Source organism: Styela clava, chromosome 12 (genome assembly GCF_964204865.1).
Source record: "Styela clava chromosome 12, kaStyClav1.hap1.2, whole genome shotgun sequence".
NCBI classification, from domain to species: Eukaryota; Metazoa; Chordata; class Ascidiacea; order Stolidobranchia; family Styelidae; genus Styela; species Styela clava.
In genome coordinates this window covers 279150-299229 of record NC_135261.1, presented here as the reverse complement: position 1 = coordinate 299229, position 20080 = coordinate 279150, and the positions used below count along the sequence as shown (strand labels likewise).

At 35.7% G+C, this 20080-nt stretch overlaps 1 protein-coding gene across 1 annotated transcript in view; it reads left to right on the top strand.

The window, feature by feature from the left end:
- The first annotated feature begins 1473 nt into the window (after nt 1–1473).
- The window catches only part of LOC120329592 (villin-1-like), a 29283-nt gene continuing 10676 nt past the window's right edge, over nt 1474–20080 (top strand). The window contains exons 1-12 of the mRNA XM_078118438.1: nt 1474–1629; nt 4861–4935; nt 5627–5705; nt 10566–10686; nt 11237–11318; nt 12065–12202; nt 12800–12904; nt 15149–15246; nt 17436–17514; nt 18226–18324; nt 18868–19021; nt 19799–19899. Of these exons, the coding sequence (XP_077974564.1) occupies nt 1555–1629; nt 4861–4935; nt 5627–5705; nt 10566–10686; nt 11237–11318; nt 12065–12202; nt 12800–12904; nt 15149–15246; nt 17436–17514; nt 18226–18324; nt 18868–19021; nt 19799–19899 (1206 nt within the window). The 5' untranslated portion in view covers nt 1474–1554. The remainder of the gene's footprint in view (nt 1630–4860; nt 4936–5626; nt 5706–10565; nt 10687–11236; nt 11319–12064; nt 12203–12799; nt 12905–15148; nt 15247–17435; nt 17515–18225; nt 18325–18867; nt 19022–19798; nt 19900–20080) is intronic.

The following is a 20080-nucleotide window of genomic DNA, read 5'->3' as shown; positions in this document are numbered from 1 at the left end:
ATTAGATTGAAAGGGATTGTTAAAAGAAGTGATATGTGTTCCGTCATCCAAATCCTGAAATCTTAAAATAGAATAGGATTTACTTATTTCAGTACCTATCACTGTATCACCAGGAGAAGAGATCCTATAAGATAGTAAGATGGCTTAATCGTATGGTCAAGAAGGCGAACCACATCAGGCTGCCAGTCCATGTTGGGTATAGGAATAGTTGAACCCAATATTTGATAAAATTTTAGGAAACAATATTTGAATATTCCTGGAGAAAAATCAATTGCCAGAAGAAAGTTGCAAGCAACTGCCTGTTTGCTGTATGTCAGAAAGTCTAATTAGTTCCATCTTGATATAATATGCAGAATAATAGTGTAATAACAGGTCCAAAATGTTTGCAACCACTGGCTTGGTAAGACTCTGTCATTATTCAAAAGTGACTCTGAATTTTTGAATCCCAGTAAAATACAATAAAACTCTGGAAAATGAAAATTTTAATCACAAAAGTTTGACGTACGCATTGTTATGCGTTATTTGTCTCGTGTGATCATATGTACGAAAACTGCTCAAAATAGTCTTGACTTTATTCATTTGGGCGTCGCTACTCATTAGCCATCTTGTTCTCCCTTGTGCTTCACTTTACCAATAAAATATATCATGTTGACTTCGTTGGAATTGTGATTGGTTTTTACTGGCTTGAAAAGGGTCAATTTTAAAATGAAAAAAAAGCAATTCTCTGTATCATACATAGCAATTCTCTGTATCATACATAGCAATTCTCTGTATCATACATAGCAATTCTTCGTTGCCTGAAACGCTTTTTATATTTTTAGATTAGACCCTCAAGTCATAGCATGAGGCATAGCATGACAATTTTCTCAAGTATCAATCCTAACCCCCACCTGACTACACTATCCAAAAATTACATCATTGCGACGTCACAGTGACGTAATAGAGCCCTTCAAACTATATGAACTTCCATCCAGGACGCGCAAACAAGCACCTGAAATCGAACAGTTATTTCTCTCGTTTTCTCGTCGCAATGATTCCAATAGGAGAGAGATTGATAACGTCAATCAATCTTTTATCGTCGGTGCCAATGCCATTTCGGGCGATTGTTCGTATATTTGGCAAGCTCTATGACGTGTTCGTGATGTCGTAGTGACGTAATTTTTGGATGGCGTAATCAGATGGGGGTTAGGAGTGACATATCAAAAAATTGTTATGCTACGCCCACTGGAAGTATGTTAGGTACAGAACTACATGAGACCCCATATTTCTAATGTTTCATTTGACTGACGGTTTCCTTAGACAAACATTGGCATGTATCCAGGAATTTTTAGAAGGGGGGGGGTCCTGAAATTTGCCAAGTTAGGTCAGGTACGAAACTACACGAGACACGAATTATGTTTTGTGTTAGTGTGCAGCAAGACTCTTGAATCACATACAATAGTATATTTTTACTGTCTGTGAATTAATAATTTTGACAACGATTATTCTCTCATTATACAGTTTGTGTCATATATCACACTGGTTTTATCTTTTCCTCTGTTATTATCACTGAACATGGCTCCTGAAGTTTACAACGCTGAATTTGAGAAGGCGGGAAAGAAACCTGGACTACAAATATGGAGAATTGAGGTTGGAAAGAATTTGTTTTTGTTTTACTGCAGTGTTCCCAATATCTTTTAGTTATTAATGCTCAGAGAGAAATTCACGAAATAGGCTCTAATCATAATGTATACTTTTTATATAAATGTTATAGAACAGTGGTGCCCAACCTCTTTATATATTGTTAGCACTCATGGCCCCCTGTTTATCATTCCAGTGATATTTTTAGTGTTATTTTGATTGGTAGATTCCAAATCCCATTATGTTCAAACAAGTCATGCACAACAAAGTGAAAATACCATGTGAAATAACCTTATCAAGCAATGAAACTAGGAAGAACAGGGTAGAAATAAGAAAGTAAAATCAGTTTTGCGTCTGGCATGATGGCACCCTTCTAACTGCTCTGTGGCCCCTTGGTTGGCCACACGCCCCCAGTTGGAAAGAATAATTACTATTATGTGATTTTTTGAATGTTAAATTGTTAAAATTAGAATACACTCCATATTATCAAATTTCAAAACTTTACTTCAAAATGTATTCAGAATAGTATTGCATTCAGTTTGGGTTCTTATTCTGATAACTATACCTTATGAACTGTGGATATGAATAATATTATCCTAAATATACCTAATATAAAAACTTCATTATATGAAATACAATCAATTTTTTTTCGTAGTGCATAATAAATTATTTGATTTCAGCTCTCTTTGAGAGAGGTCCATCTTCTCAAATATCCTAGAAAGAATATCCAAATGTGGCCGTGAATAATAATATTCTGAAGTATTCCTATTAGTTATAGGTTTATAAAATTTAAATTATGTATAATATATCCCTGATTGGTATTTGGCCCACTCTCACAGTTCGTATCAAATACGCTAAAAACTGTATCAAAGTTTCCATTTTTACTTTGAAACTGAGGTTCGATGGCACCATGGGGTCCGAGAAAACCAAATTTCCTGAAAACTAAATCCAACTATAGTCAGTCGTGTTGTAAACTTTTGTTAAATCAAATGTAATGAATTTTGAGTTTTTTTTGAATCAGGGTTGCCCAAAACTAGGTATACAGTTATTTTATTTTTTTTTCATTACCTTCCAAGCAGCTAGAAAACTAATGTAAAATTCACACTAGATTCATTATCAAAAAAAAACAAGCAATTTTTGTGGTACTTAGCAAGTAAAATAAAGTGAACTGCAAGTAGCTTCAAAGCATATAAAATAGTTTAATAACTGTATACCTACTTTTGGGCCACCATCTATTTTTGGGACACCCTGTATATTTCATATTATTATTATCTGAAACTCGTGATAAATAATTTGGTTTTGATAAATAATTCCGTGTTGGCCCTCTTCAAGAGAGAGAAATAACCGAAATATTATTCCCAGGCTGTGATAGGCTGAGAATGCTAAGATTCATTATATTTACTCAAGATACGGTAATCAGCCTCTGCAGATTCCATTAATCGCTTTTCACATAAATTACCCGCCTGATATTTCCTGACCACGAGGACTAGCAAACAAAATATAAATCAATTAATTTACAAGCATCTAAGTTTGGTTGATATATAATAAGAGGCTGTGTAGTATCTTTTACCTTCGGGCCATGTTTGAACGATGATTATTGATATTTCGACATGAATGCTGTAAAACATTAACTAATGCGTACACAACCCGTCCGTTACCATATATGGAATGCTCTGTGATGTCACAGAAGGCTCTTGCATTAGGGAGTGGCTGAGTATATTTGCTCAAGATGTCGATGAATGTACGTATTGGTGGCATGACATGCAGAACCGATAAGATTGCTTAATAATCATGTTGAAACACAGCTAAATAAGGCCTGATATATAAAGTGTCCAAAAAAATTTCGCCCTATTTTATAGTAATAACAGTTAAAATTTCTTTGGCTTTGTTTATTATTAATAGTTTCCTATTGTGCTTGTAGTTCCCATTTATTATACAATAAATTTTATCAACTTACAATTGTTATTACTATAAAATCGAGCGATTTTTTGGACACGATGTATTTGCTATACAACTTTTACTCACATCCTTTGCTCCAAACAAAGCTTTATACGAGCTGCCACTGATATTCATGATATGTCAGAAGCTATTTTTATTGGAAGAACAAGGAGCTTTCCAGTTCGGCATTGCCTTCTCAATTTATCACACCCTGGGTGAGTTGGGGGCGTAGGATAAAGGATAATTCAGTAGTTCTCAAACTTCGTGGCCCCCTCAGACCCCCGCTTTCCTAAAAACTCCAAACACTTGTGGCCCTCTGTTGTTTTATAAAATGAAACTAGTTTTGGTTCATCTCATTTTCATCAATTTCTTTTATGCACCATATTTGATATCAAAAAAGTCAATAGACAAAAGCAAAAGAATTTGCTCATGCCCCAATTGGGGTACAGAGAGCCGCTTCATGGCCCTCTTGGGGTGCAGAGGGCTCAATTTTATACCCTCTAAAACAGGGGTTTTCAAACCAGGGGTCGCGACCCCAAATTGGGTCGGAGTGATAAATAGGTAGGGTCGCAACCAGGTCGTGGGGTCGCTGAGGTATGGTAGAGGATGGATGTACAAAACATCTAAGATTTGACAAACCAAGTTAAATTTAGCAGTTTGTACCATGGCTTACTGTAAAACAGGCCCATAGGCATCGCTCTATACTTTTATCATTGAAAATGTAGGTGTTTATTGTGACATCACTGTTGGGTTTTAGCTTATTTTACATAATACCACCACATGACCAAACTCAAAAGTCCAGTGAAAGAAGCTCTAAAGTTTCATGAAAAATATATATATTGAGCTGGGGTCGCACTGGACACTTGAAAGTTGTCTTTGGGGTCGTCCTGAAAAAAGCTTTGGAACCCCTGATCTAGAATAAACTTTTAGTGACTGCTGGTTTAAAGCCTTGCTCTGAAAATCTCATGAATTAAACTAATTAATTGAACTTACGCCATTTGCCCAATGTATACACTCAAAAATAAATGAGACTCATCTCTGAGCAAAGTTACGAGCACTCACTCAGGAGTAAAGAAGACTCATCTCTGAGCAAAGTTACGGGCACTCACTCAGGAGTAAAGGAGACTCATCTCTGAGCAAAGTTAAGGGCACTCGCTCAGAAGTAAAGAAGACTCATCTTTGAGTAAAGTTACGTGTAACCACTGAAATACAAAGTTATTACTTAGTTCATGACTTGTTTGATCTCTCCTCCCACAAAAAGAAAATTATTTTTCATATCTAATTTTCCTTCTTGCATCACAGAAAATGGAGATGGTTACTGTTCCAACCGACAACTACGGGAACTTCTACACTGGCGATGCCTACATCATACTTCATGTGAGTTAGAAGGGATTATTTTTCTGTTTGCTTAGAGAGAGGTCCTGATTATGGATGATATTTTCCTTTCAGAGGGCGGGGGGGTGTTTCGAAATTTAGGGGGTTGTAAATATTTGCTATTAACATAAACGATTTGTAAGTTATAAAAATGTCTTATGTACTTGACAGACCATCTGCACAGATAAATATGACATATTCTATATAGTTGAATGAAACTGTACTTAAATTTGGAATTGCACCTAAAAATTGGTGCGAGGGGGGGGGAAAATTTTGGGGAGATGTTGTGAAATCACTATTCGATATATATATATATATAGATTTTATAAAAGGTTGCTCCAAGCTAGATTTTGATACTTTTGCTCATTTTGGAAAGAATACTTATCGAAGAGTTGCAAACAATCGACTTCTCATCCACTAAGATCTTATATAGGTTTTTATACAAGTTTACTCTAAACAAGGTCCCAAGCCTTCAACCAAAAGTAGTAAGGTCCTGATATGAGAGTTGCAGGCGACCGTTCGTATGCACGTTAATAGCTATATATATGTTTTTAAACAAGTTTGCTTAAATGAGCCCTCAACTGAAAACGGAATAAAGCATAGGGTCATTGCTTGAAATGTTTCTCGGCTATACAGACGAAGGAAAGTTAGAATGCCCGAATTCGCCCATCCATTACATTTTATAATTTTCCAGACTGCGGACAGAAAATCAAAGTTAGCAAAGTGGGAATTACATTTCTGGATCGGTGCAGAATCATCCCAGGATGAACAAGGTAATAGTTTGTAATATTTAGTTGGGCAGGTTGAAAATTTCAGGTTCAACCAAAGCGTTTATATAATTCAAGCGAGGCAATGCTCAGACAATGGACGCCATTTTGTGACAATTGTTCTCAGTCATCCAGCCTTATGAGATGGATTTGTGATTATTTTGTGAGAGAGAACTGAGACTCAAAGCCCTTGCCATCTTATCAGGGGTGGATAATGGGTGTCAGTGGGGATTCGACTCTTTTACCGGGCCTAACTAAATTGGCATTATTACACCCATTTCTTAACCTAGGGTTTGACTTGAATTGGGTGACAATGTTAAACGGAAATGATTTGAGTATTTCGGTAATAGTATTATGTATCAGTGACTTCTTGTACAGTGTTTCATTAATGAATCATCGCTAAAAAGACCAAGTTTAGGTCCTGTGTCCACAACCTTACTCATTGTATAATGCTGGAGCGTGCAACCTGCAACCAGCAGGCCAAATACAGCTCCCATAGAAATATTGTGCAGATAGCGGAAAAGTGCCAATTCTGAATGGTGTGCGGCTCACGAAATACATGACATAAGGCCAATAACCAAAATTTTCGTGCCTGCAACTATTAGATAGCCTATGTTAAATGAATATGTGGCTTACAGTTTCACCCTGTTATTTGTGTATCACCCTCCTGTATTAAAAGTTACAAACCACTGTTATAATATATTGAGCAGACAATACCAAAACATCTTAAGTGTTTCAAAAAGAAATCAGCTCCATATTTATCAGTGAATGCTCACGCAGAGCCTTATTTTAGAGTAAAAGATGTAACCACATATTAAAAGAAAACATCTGGAAACTCTATTATAAACGGGCTTCTTTGCCTAGATCCTCTTTCTATTAATCATTTGTCAAATTAGCAATGACATTAGTAAAATGTGTCGTATTTAGCAACCTTTGTAACTTGGAAAATTGACGATTTAGATGACTGGTAGAGTTCGGGTTTATGATGTTTCTTAAATTGTCTATACCGGTACATAGCTACTCATCATTGTGGGCTAACTTTCAACACAATAAATCAACTATGTAAACCAGGCTACAGGATATTGTAAGATATCAGGGGCTACCATGTTCCGAGCCAAAATCGAAAATAAGCTAAAAATAACATATTCAGGGCTGGTAACCGCAAAAGTGGTCATAGTCAACATTTGAAAGTATCACCTTATCGGCTTTCTCTGCTATTAGGAAAAATTTGGAACTCCTTTTTCTATCCCAATTATTTAATCAAGGCCCTTCAATTTGAAAACCCTTTTCTCCTAAATTGAATTAAACAACCCACAGGAAACATTTCTAGGGTGCGACATAAAACTGCTTACTTTTGGTTAAGGTTTAATGAAGTTACACCTATTTATTCAGTTGGCTCTCTCTTATATGAATTTCACCACCCCCTGACATCAGTGTTCACTATTAGCGCACTTTTTTCCGTTAGAGTAAACACTCCTTGACATCATTATTTGAATTTGAAAATTGATTTCTCAGATCTTTTTTTACTTTCCACTTGTCAAAAGCAATGAAGATGATTTAGCCAGTAACCATGGATACAGGATGAACCCATAAATTTCTTGATTACATATATAAAAATTGAGCAAACTTATTCGATTTTGTTTACGCTTGATTGTAAATTGCCTCTACAAAAAATAATAATAATCATGTATGATTTTATCCAAAAAGGTTCGGTAATCTAGGACGGTCTGCATGCTAGGATGCTGAATGATATCTTAACGTAGTTTATGTAGTTGTTCTATGTAGGTTATATGAGACTCTGAAATATTATGTCAGAAGTGTTTGTACCAATATGGAGGTAACTAATTTTGTTCGCCTACTTTACATCAAGTTGTGTAAAGGGACGGAAACCTATGGGCAGGGGGGATATTCACTTGGCTAACACAGACAGTCCCCGAACTCGTAATAGAACTAAAATATGGAATATTGGAATCAAATTATCGCCTAGCCCTAACCTGGTACACATACTACGGGAGTACCTCTCAGAATGTATTTAGAATAGTAGATTATTTGCTTTGAGCAATTTCTGCCAAGCAATGTCTTATGGCCGGGGTAATTTCTTTCCGGATAGGCCCCTAGTGCCATGTTACCCAATTGGGGGGAGCAATTATCCTTGGGATAGCAATTTTGTGCCATAGTATTAGCCAACTATAATTGTTTAGTTTTTTATTATTACTGTAATAAGCATACATTATATGCTACCTGGACTGTACAAAAGCATGGAGTGCTAAAGTAAAGATAAAAATAAAGGACTTTTTTTGCATATTGGGGAGGAAAGAAATACACGAAGGGAGTAATTTAATAAAAAATGTTGAGAACGAACCACTACCCTAGTGGTCATAATGCTATTCAGGATGTCTGATATTCAGATATATTACTTTAGGAATGTATTTAGAATAGTAAAATATTCGGCATCCATTCATGCCTAGCTATTTCATGTACAATGTTTATCTAGAGCTCGGATGTGAGTCAAGTGTTCACTTAAGTACTTTGAAGTGCTCCCCTCTTCAAAATTAATGTTTATTATGATATTGTAATGAGATGACTGAATTTGCGGTTTAAAGTTATGTTTTCTATGCTGGTTCGTTGAACCACGACATGCGTTATTTTTAAAAATGATCACAAAATCTGTAATTTGATTTCAAATTAATATATTTGGTATTCCAACTTCGGTTTTATTTTACCTAGGACTAGGACTAGCGCTAGTTTTTGAATCAAAAGTCTAAAGAAGAAGAATAGATTTAGTAGTAATTTGTTTGAAATTTGCGACCCCTCAAAATTTGTTGTGTGCCCCCTGTGGGGTCGCGACCCCCAGTTTGGGAGCCCTGCTTTGGTTGACTCTTGACATATGGGTTATGTCAACATTCCTATGCTTTTATATGAATCATAATGTATCATGTATGATAGTGTTATAAATCAAACTATATATCTAACGATCTTATATAATCTTGCTTACATTGACAAGGTATCTTCAAAGTGAAGATTTTATGATAATGTTGTTTTAGGCCTATGAAGGATTTGTTGAAATAGATGTGTTGTAGCAGGAACACATTAACATTCAGGGATTTGAATCGTTTTGTCTGGCTCACTGATTTTTGTTAACAACAATAATATATTTTGAAAAACCCTAAACTTTTTGGTTTAGCATTTCCTATCTAGTTTATTACAAATGGAGGCATAATTAAGACCAACATTTTAACCACCATTACCACCCACAGCGAAAATAACATTATAAAAAATTATCAGTTGATGGACAAAGTTTTGGGGCATGGGGCATGATTCCAAAATATTTCTTCAACCTGCATTGCTAACATAATTATAACCGGTGCTCCCGAAGGATGTGCACCAAGATGGCGCACAACCTGAATATAATATGTGTACAAGGTTAGGGTTCAAGTTGTGCGCCACCTTGATGCACATACTTCCAGAGTGCTATATAACCAATGCTCTACCAGTTGTTCCTAAAATTGATTGACCCGCGGCCAAAATTAGAAGTTGAAAGATATTCGCTTGCCAGTAGAGGGGAGCGCCCGCAAGAGGTTGATACTCGTACGAATAAGTAAGATACCAAATTGTTAAAATACAAAGTGATTTGTTACTGTGATAATGACATAACAATTGACCATATCTAAAACACAAAAAGAAGGAAACAAAGTGTTATTCTATTTTATTCAAGTTCGTCGGGCCATACTAAATAGTTACGTGGGACTGCTGGCCGAGGGTTGGTTGGAAATTACTGCTCTAAGCACTAGGGCTAGGCTATCACGGATATTTGTTACGGATATTTTTACCGAGTGTCATAAAAAATGATTAGGCAAACAGCAATGATTGATTCCCGGCATTGTGTGTTTTATGACTTGGAAAATATTTGATCATCGGGGCAGTAAATCACTTTTATATGTTCCTGTCTCATCTTGACTACAAGCTTTCAACAATATAGTCAATATTACTTTAGTTTAGTGGTTACTATTGATGTTCTTTGCATCGACTCGCCCATGAATTTGGTTTGTAAGATTCCACAAACTATAAGTAAATACCTGGTGTCGATCTAACTTTAACAACAAAATGAAAAATATTTGGATTTTGCAGTTGTTCAAATTTATACAATGCAAACTAAAGAGTCCTGCTGCACACTAACACAAATGTATTTTTGTAACGTTTGCCTGACAAAAATCAGACTTCCTCAGACAAGCAGTTTACAACAATCATAGTTTTTATGTCATTTATGTTTGGAATATAACTGTTAAATAGAAAAAAAAAAAAAAATTTTTTTTTTGGTTAAATTCTTTTGCGCATCATGAAATATCCTGAAAACTTTTTCCTAAAAGTATTTGGGTTTGTTAATTCTATATGAATTGGAATATTTAAAAAGATATTATTTTCCTCAGATAGGAAGAGACACCGTGAAGAGTGACACCGGAATATCAGGTCGCTTGAATGTGTCTCCAATTTCGACTTTTGTTAGTATTTCATGTCTGACTTTTTTCTCAGTATGATTTGAGGTTAGACGCACTCCCTCATAGGTCACGCTGCTAGATAACCATCACTGGTTTATCGCGTATCCTTTCACACGGGAATGCATGGTGGATTAATATATACTCACATGTAAGTCGACTCTACAAATCATTCGCTCCTATCGTGAGAATTCAGCATTGTACGATTTGTATCTGTTGGAAATAAGTTAGCATAATGTCATTTCGTTTCAGTGCGATCAGATTTAAGCGCGTATAAGCCGGCCCCTTAGTTTGGCAATTCTTTTTGAGTTAAGAGGGTATTCGTTTTTCATTTTGTCCGACCTTGATTTGACCTTTGACCCATTCCTTCCAGGTGCCGCTGCAATGCTGACGACGTATCTTGATGATTACTTGGGAGGAGAACCAGTTCAACACAGAGAAGTTCAGGGAAATGAGTCCGAGATTTTCAGGAGCTATTTCAAGAAAGGACTCATGTGAGTTTGTTGTTATTGTAGTCCCCCTTTATTTTATATTCAGGGAATTTGCTCAAATCCACTTACTCAAATATAAAGGGGAATCATCTCTGAGCAAAGTTACGGGCACTCACTCAAATATAAAGGGGAATCATCTCTGAGCAAAGTTACGGGCACTCACTCAAATATAAAGGGGAATCATCTCTGAGCAAAGTTACGGGCACTCACTCAGATATAAATGAGACTTATCTCTGAGCAAAGTTACGGGCACTCACTCAAAAGTAGAGTGAGAAAGACTTATCTCTGAGCAAAGCGACGGGCAGTAACTCAGAAATAAAGAAGACTCATCTCTGAGAAAAGTTATGGGCACCCACTGACATGCGAAGAGGCACTGAGACTACTAAGAATTTAGTGAAGGATTAATGCATTAGGAAAGACTGTTTGATGCAAGATCATTTGCATATGGACACAAATTCAATTTTGTAACTTTTCTTGTCACCAAAGTTACAATTTCAGACACTCTGGTTTCTAATTGGATGTGAATATTATTTCTCCTGATTTATTTTTTCAGTTACCAGAAAGGAGGAGTTGCATCAGGATTTAACCATGTTGAAACAAATAAATACGATGTCAGACGGCTTTTGCATGTGAAGGTGAGTGCTAGTGTGTATTCAATAAACAAAACATGGGTTAGTTTAGGGGGCGTGATGCCCTAGTTTCTTAAATGGCCCTCTTAGCCAGGGGGATTGAGGGCCAGAATCCTTTTCCCGAAATGTACAAAAAAATATTCTTCTGTATCATGCATAGCAGTTTTTCATAGCTTGACTCGGCGGTGTGGCGCATCGTGCTAAGCGTTAGGAATACGCTCGCCACCGCATCTCTGATTACCCTTCGTGGGTTCGCAGGTTCGAATCCCATGCGGGGATGATCATGTGCGAGAGTATTGCTGGACTCCTCGTCGCCGTAGGGGCGTTCATGTAACCGCTGGTCGGTTACGGCTTCCTCCACGATCAAGTCCATGCTTCCGAAAACAAATAACTGGCTGACTAATCCCATACCTGACCTGGACTTGTAACCGGATGACAGGCCATGGTTCGCCATATAATTAAGCCGTCCTATCGTCTTTTCTCTCCCCCGGGATATACATGTATATCCTATCCTATCCTTGAAACGCTTTCTAGACACTCAACACTCTTGGAAACTCACGCTTACCAGTCCGGTCAGAGGCCAAAAAACTTAGGTTTCCAAGAGTAAAGAAAAATATTTTTTTTGTACATTTCAAAAGGCAGGGGGGGTTTCAACCCACAAAGCCTGCCCTGGCTGTCATGTATCATTGACTTGTTTAGAGCCTCATTCGTGTTCATGTTACCATCTCCTAATCTCAAAATCTTATTTCCAGGGCAAGAAGAATGTTGTCGCAACGGAAGTCGATCTGAGTTGGGACTCAATGAACGTTGGGGATGTTTTCATTCTTGATCTCGGAAAATATATTCTGCAGTGGAACGGACCTGAGAGTAACAGGATGGAAAGAATAAAGGTAATTTTTTTTCTTTTTTGGGGGGGAAAAGGGGGTGCTAGCAAATTTTCTATAAAGTTAAAAGTGTGCTGTAATTTGATTGTCATGTATTGATTGTATATTTTATTCACATAGTCGCGTACTTGAATATTGAGGCGAAACTGTAATGAACAACTGTAATAATTCTTATGAAAAAATTAGGAAAACATATCTTTTTGACTTTCAAATCTCTTTATTGTAACACTTTGAATATTGCTTCAAGCTATAACTAGAAAACCAATCCAAAGAGCACTGATTTCTTTTTTATATTTTCAAATGAAAATTGATGCTTAAAATTTTTTTGCTTAAATGTTGCATGCAGTAATCAGCAATTTGTTTTTTCACCAAGTAAAAGTTTCAAAATGCGAAATATACATACACAAATTGGAGGAAATATAAAAAATCGCATTCCAGGGTGAAAGGAGACGCGAAAACCAAAACTGGGTATCGAGCGACGGCACCCTTTGGGAAGTCCAACAAAAACGGGATAAATAGCAGTTTTTAATTTACTTATAGTGTTCACCTAATCCCAAGTCCCTAATCATGCTTTGCCCTTGTTATCATCAATCATTTGTTCAGGCAATGCAACTGGCTAAAGACATCAACAGTCGTGAGCGAGGAGGTCGTGGCCAGGTTTTCATCATTGAAGGAAGTGAAGAGAAAAGCACTCCTAAGCTGTTTGAGGTGAGAATTTCGTAAATTTAGGGGGGGGGGAGAAAGGCTGATGAGACGGCTTAGATGTTATATATCTATTAGGTCAGGGGGGAAGCAGCCAGGGGGACAAATGTGGCCAACAAAAAAAAAAATTGTGCGCCCGTGGAGAAGTGCTTATTTAAAATGGTGTGCACCTGCATAACAAGTTTTTAATCCAATATAATCTGATGAGCAATATCTGGGTCCAATTTACAATTAATGTCTGTATTCAAGGTTGCTCACCCTTGTATTAGGTGTTGACTTTTACAAGGCCTTGTATGCGCAGCCGTCGTTTCATAGGGAGCTACCTATGCACTCCTCTAAGCTGTTTGAGCTGAGGGTTACAAAATGTCTATGGAGATGAGAATCGATTATTATTGATAATTATTGATTATTTTTTTTATGAAGTGTTTTTACATTATTTTGGTGGTGACTTACTTTGAACTAGCAATTTCTGTATATAGAATTTATTTAGTCCATGCATCTGAAACAATAAACTGGTCAATTATTCCAAAACTCAACCTGGAATGGTAACCGAAAGAGAGCCATGATCTGTTATATGATTGAGTCGTTTTATCAACTTTCCTCTCCCTTTGATAAATGTAAAAATTCTACCATATTCTTAGATCGTTTCATCAGCTTTCATCTTCCCTGGGATTAATATAAACCCCATATAACTTCATTCTATATCTCTACATAATACAGGCCTTCATCAATAATTCAAAAGCTCAGATCAAATTGTTTTATTTGGTGATAATCTGATATTGTGATATATTAGGCGTGACATGAAATCCACACTTAGGGATTAGATACTGTTGAAACCGAATAGTTGGCTGATAACTGTTTCAAGTCTCTCACCAATTGACATTTACTGGCACCATCATAATTCTATATAGTTTGAGTAGTTTCCAGTGCTCTCCCATAACTTTTCTCAGAGATGACTCTCCTTTACTTCTGAGTGAATGTACGTCTATACAACCATAATTGTGTGTAGTTTCAATAGCTGATGGTTTTTCGCCCGTAACTTTGCTCAAAAATGATTCTTCTCAGTGAGGCCTGTTTTTGTGCATATTCTCCTGAAAAATCAGATACCATAGGTGACATGGAAATCTCATCAGGCAATCTGGGAAAATTGAAACAAAACTGTTCTTTAGACATTTAAAAAAAATTTTCCAATAAAAACATACTAAATTTTTAAATTCGAGTTTTGAGGTATGAAATGATTATTATTACCCTGTTTGTCAGATCTCAATTTTTCAAAATAGGATATTTTCAAAATGAAAATTATTTCTAAAATCAAGAATCCACCATATTGAATAAAATCAAATTTATTTGAATCATGATATTTGAGTAGCTGTTTCCTGGTTTTATCATACTTGTTCAGATAGCCCGTTTTGACAGAAGCCAGACCTAATATTCGAAATATATTCTCAAATTACACTTCTATCTGACAACACTAGGACAGTAATGGCCCAAAATCAAATAATCCACTATCTCAAATACACAATATGTATGCTTCATTCAACTTTGAAGCCACAAATATACAACGATTCGTGCAAATTTCTTTGTTTTCAAAAATATGTTTTTAGAAGGTGTTTGGATTAGATAGTTTTACTGGAGAACAGCTGTGTCTCTTGATTTTATCATATATTTAACGAGTAAGCTGGTTTTGACAAGAGTCAGATCTAATATTCAAAATATATTCAGATATTACTTGTCTATCCAACACTAGGAGAGCAATAGCTCAAAATCAAATAATGCAATATCTTGAATACACAATATATCATAAAACTTTTAAAGCCATGAATATACAATTATTTGTGCAAATGTCTCTGTTGATAAGTAGCCCAAATCAAATTCCCAAAATTAAATTTTCAAAAATATGTTTTAGATATTTCGAATGTGTCTGGATTATTTAGTTCCACTGTAGAATTGACCTGTTTATTTTCCATATATTGCGATATTCTTTGATAATTTTTGAGTTCATAAATATGTCATTCTGGAAATTTGAACGTTTTTAATCTCAACAATGGTTTTTGCAAATTTGTATGTATTGGTTCAATTTAGAATATATTCAATATTTTTGATTCAAAAATATTTAAAAGGTATTTTGGATAGAAATTTGGTTTCAGCATTCCTGTCAGCATATGTTGCCTGTGACTAACGTTAACCGCATTGTTAATATTGTTTGCTTAGTGATCTCACAATAACACCTTTTGTTATCTAACAATGCAGGGAATGGAACAATTGCTTGGAAAGAAAAAACAGTTAAAACCTGCCACGCCCGATGATGTCGTGTCTCGAGCAAAATTGGGAAACATCAAACTTTTCAAGTAAGATTTTTTACTTGGAAAGAATGAAGGTTTATTAATGAAAATTGATGGATAAATATTTTTGATGAATTCTTGCCATAAGACTTACGTCTGAAAGGCATCAGCACTGATCCAAATTAGGCCAAATTAGAAAAAATAAAAATTTTCAATATTCAATTCATTACTGACAACCCTGAGTGAGGTACATAGAAGATAAGAAGCATATTCATGTTTTTTTGTCAAATGTTAGGTAATTCTTGGAATACCTGAAGAATGTACCCAATTTTACTCATGTAACACACCAATTAGTTTCAATTTTTTTATCTAAAATGACAAATTTTTGAATGAAACACTCTAAATTATTCTAAAAATTAAGAATTTCCATGGTTGATGAATAAAACCAATCTTCTATGAATTTTTAAAATTAGATATTTGAACCTTGGGTGTCGCTGCTCGATAACCTGCTTTGGTTCCCCTCGACTTCCCTTTCCCAGTAAAACTGTGTAATTATCAATTTCTCGTAATTTGTATTTAAATGATATTTTTTCTCACTGATTGGAAAAGATAAACTTGACTCGACTTATAAGCAGTGGTTCTCAAGCGCTCCCAACAAGGGAGGCGTAGACAATTTTTTGAGAAACACTGTAAAAGGTTTGACAACCACTTAGTTAGAGTATAGTTACTTTGGACATCCCTGATCATACAAGCACATGAAGCCAATTTGTCATTTTACTATGGCCGTGTTTTCAATATTGTTTTTAACAATATTAGATTTAAATAAAGTTTGTCTGGTCTTCAGATTCGAACTGCTCAAGTGAAATAATTCAAAATGACACTATCCTAAATTGTTTTTGTCCTAAATTTATCCTAAAATATTTCAAATTTTTAATTTATTACAGATATTCTCAACTATAAAATGTTTTATTAAATTAACCTATTCAATGTCAATTATTTTGCTTGAAAATTGACAAGTTTTTGAACGACAATATTTCTAAATATTCCCCAAATCAAGAGTTTATTATGTTAAATATAGGGTGTCCATAAAGTCTTTAGTAAAATTTTTAAAATGGCAAAGGGCAAATTTTTAAAATGGCATACTTGAACAACTACTGATTAAAAAACAATAAACTTGGTTAAGATATATCGAGAACTGACTTCATAACAAAATTGAAGTTGTAAAAGGACTTTATGAACACCCTTTATAAATTTTGGTAATGTTAAATTTTATTCATATTAGACAACCGTAAGCACATAACCTAGAAAGCCAATTTGTCATTTCATAAGCAAACATGATCCCCTCTCAGCAGTCGTTTCTATATTTAACATTGCCGGCACTGAATGCTTTTATACCCTGGTATAGGTTAATCATTACCGTATTATTGTGTAAATTACATACGCCAGGTCGGTAGCGACGCTTGGGAGGTGATTAACCCCTTGCCCTCAGCGTGTGAGGGTTCAGTGTGTGTTTATGTGGATTATACATTCATAATCAATTTGTGATTCTGAAAATTGGTTGACCAATTACTATGGTTTTTTCTCTTTGAACTCTGGCTCTGCATTAGCAACATTTTATATAAATATTGTAAATCTATTAAAATTGGGTCTCAATTTTCGTGAAATTTCATTGGTAGCTAATAGATTGTAACTTTAATCAGAGTCTGTTTTACTTCTGATTGAGTGTGCTGTACATGACATTGCTTTGGGAAAATTCTTCTTAAAAATGTCGTCCATTTTGGATGTTTCTGAGCTATTCATCTTCAAGTTATTATTATCAAAGAGTTAAAATATTCTGCCCATTGTTACTTATGAATGAAAAGATGAATGAGAATAATTGGCACCATTATTATGTCATGGAGGGTGTAGATAGACAAATAATGACAAACAATAGAACCACAATGTGAGAGAAATTCGAATTATTTTCTCACAAATATATTTAGGAGAATTTGATAAACAAATATGGCTTAGATGTCCATATGGGAAAAGAAATATACAGAATATTTTGTACCAGGCATATTCACATTCTAAATAATGTATTCAAGCCTTGTTTTGAGCATAAATGATGAAAAATTATTCTATAATATATAAACATGCCATAAAATATATATAAATGAAATTAATCAGGCAGTACTTTTATGCAAAGCTGGCAGAATGTCTTTATTCATTTTGTATGCATATTTTGCCGTATCAAACTTTATTCTTTTCTTTTTCAGTGTATCCGATCAGTCAGGCCAGCTAATGGTTCAGGAAGTGGCAACCAAACCTTTGAGCCAATCCCTACTGCAACATGAGGTGAGGTTTTTGTTAATAAAGTCGAAACGTAAAAATCGGAATAGACTCGACGGTGTGGTGCATCGTGTTAAGCGTTGGGATTACGCTTGCCAACGCACAACTGATTACCCTTCATGGCTTCGCAGATTTAAATACTGTGGCAGATTATTATGACATGCCCTTTTATGACATTCAGTCAAATTTTTTCTATCATTGAACTTAAATTTTGCTGGAATTGCACTTCAGCTGTGCGTATTGTTGATACACTTGCATTGATACTCATACATTGTGCTGGATGCTAAGAACACTCTAGTTATATCAATGGTTATCTATCACTTGAGCATCACTCAATCATTTTATTTCGGTTCTCTGAGATGAACAACACAAAATAAACAGACAAACAAAATGCAGAGATATCTGGAAGACGACCATAACTTAACACAAAGTTAAAAAACGTACAAGTACGCGTCTACCCACCCAAAAATTATAATAATAAGCACACAAGAGTGAACGCGATTCAGAATCGTGCTTACTTTCAACACAATTCAAAATGAGAGAATATATTCCATCCCATTCCATCATAGCAGTGTCCACTTTCATTTGCCAAACTTCGACTTCTGAGCATTTGATGTCAAAACGTCCAATGCTCTGTCCACTGGCTATGTGGCCCACAAATCCTAAATATAGTTAGTTCAGCCATCTTTCGCTGACATTTAAGTTTTAATTCTGTAGGACTGTTATATTCTTGACCATGGCGGGAGCAAGGTTTACGTCTGGAAAGGCAAAAAAGCAACGAGAGAAGAGAAATCAGGATCAATGACCAGAGCTATGGTAAGTTAGGGGCCGTTATTAAACAAAGCAGTGTAGTGTAACTAGACAGCATTGTATCACTATTTTATTACTTCTATTAACAACACTTTCCAATCTGTATTAAATCTGTATTATCAATCCAATTAAAATCTGTACGCTTCGAACCTTTGTTCGCTTTCCTGATTCTGTAATTGGTTTTATTTATTTTGTTTGGATCAATTATTTTATTGTCTTTTATGCTGATAATGGAGTTGAAATAAACTTACCGGTATACATTAAAATACTAAAGCCGGATTGAGCATTGGAGTGTAACTAGACAGAATAAATTACTATTAGGTAAGGGTATATATTTCTGCCAATCTATATCTTTCCCTGGAGCCGCTCAAGGCAAAAGGCTGAGAAAGCTATTGGACATCATTCGATAGAATAAATCATGGTTATATTTTTCTGCCAATATTTACTAGGGCTATATCCAAGCTCAACCCTAAGTGATCAATGAAGTATAACTAGACAGAATAAATTACTATTAACTAGGGTTATATTTATTCTGCCAATCTTTTCCAGGGTTACATCAAAGCAAAGGGATACCATGCCAGCACTCAGATAGAAACTGTCAACGACGGAGCGGAATCTGCGATGTTCAAACAGTTGTTTAAAGATTGGAGAGATAAAACTGACGTCATTGGGAAAGGGAAACTGCACACTAGAGGGAGTATCGGTGAGTATTTTGGGCTGGGGGGCTTTTCCTGCACTTTCCTCTGAATAAGGCTCTTGCTACGTATCCATTGATACCTACTGAGTTATTAAGTTTGAAAGAATCTGATCTTTTTAGTTCGTCCAATTTGTCACATTCTGGGTGAGATGTGCAGCATATTTTAAATTTTTGCTCTAGATCGCGGGTCGGCTTTCAGCATTGAAAGAGAAATTTGGCATTCTTCCCATCAACTCCAAACCTACTAGTTTTTACTAGGAAGAAGCCATATGAAATATGAGTGATTCAATAATTCAGTCTATTACTAAATGGAATCAACTTATAAAATGAAAAAAAAAGTTTTGACAGTCTCGAATCACTGTAATGCGACTCATTTTCACAGCTCGCGACTTGCACTTTGTCCCACACCTTTCATTGAATCCTCACTGCGTCTAAAAACTGTTTTAACCACTTTGATTTACGGGAGCCAGAGCTCAAAAAACAATGAGATGCAAACTGCTGATCGCTACTCTAGATGAGCAGGTTTTGATATTTAAAGATCTACTTTATTAAATCAATAATCGGCACCGGCACTTTTTCTTTATGGCTTTGCCTGTCCCAATTATCACACCCTGATTGCCTGTCCCAATTATCACACCCTGAGTGAATTGTTGGGCATGAGTACTCCAGCCTGAGATCTTTTATGCCAACATAGGTTGCTCTTGTAAGAACAGAGCTTTATTTAATTTGTTTACGTAGTTAGCTTGGTGTCTTCGAAGTAAACTGAAAATATTCTATTTCCAGCCCACATTGAGAACAAAAAGTTTGATGCGAGCACAATGCACAACCAACCTAAAGTAGCTGCGAATGAGAGAATGCCGGATGATGGATCTGGTGAAATTGAGGTGAGTTTGAATGTTTTATGTCGGTGATCGCACCCGTGTCTGGAAAATTTGCCGCAAGAAGTTTTGCCGCATAGGAAAATTCACAGCATTAAAATTTGCCACAGTGAATTTAGCCGCAGGAAATCTCGCACAAAGAAATTTTGCCGCAGGACATCCTGCTGCAGGAAATCTCGGTGCATAG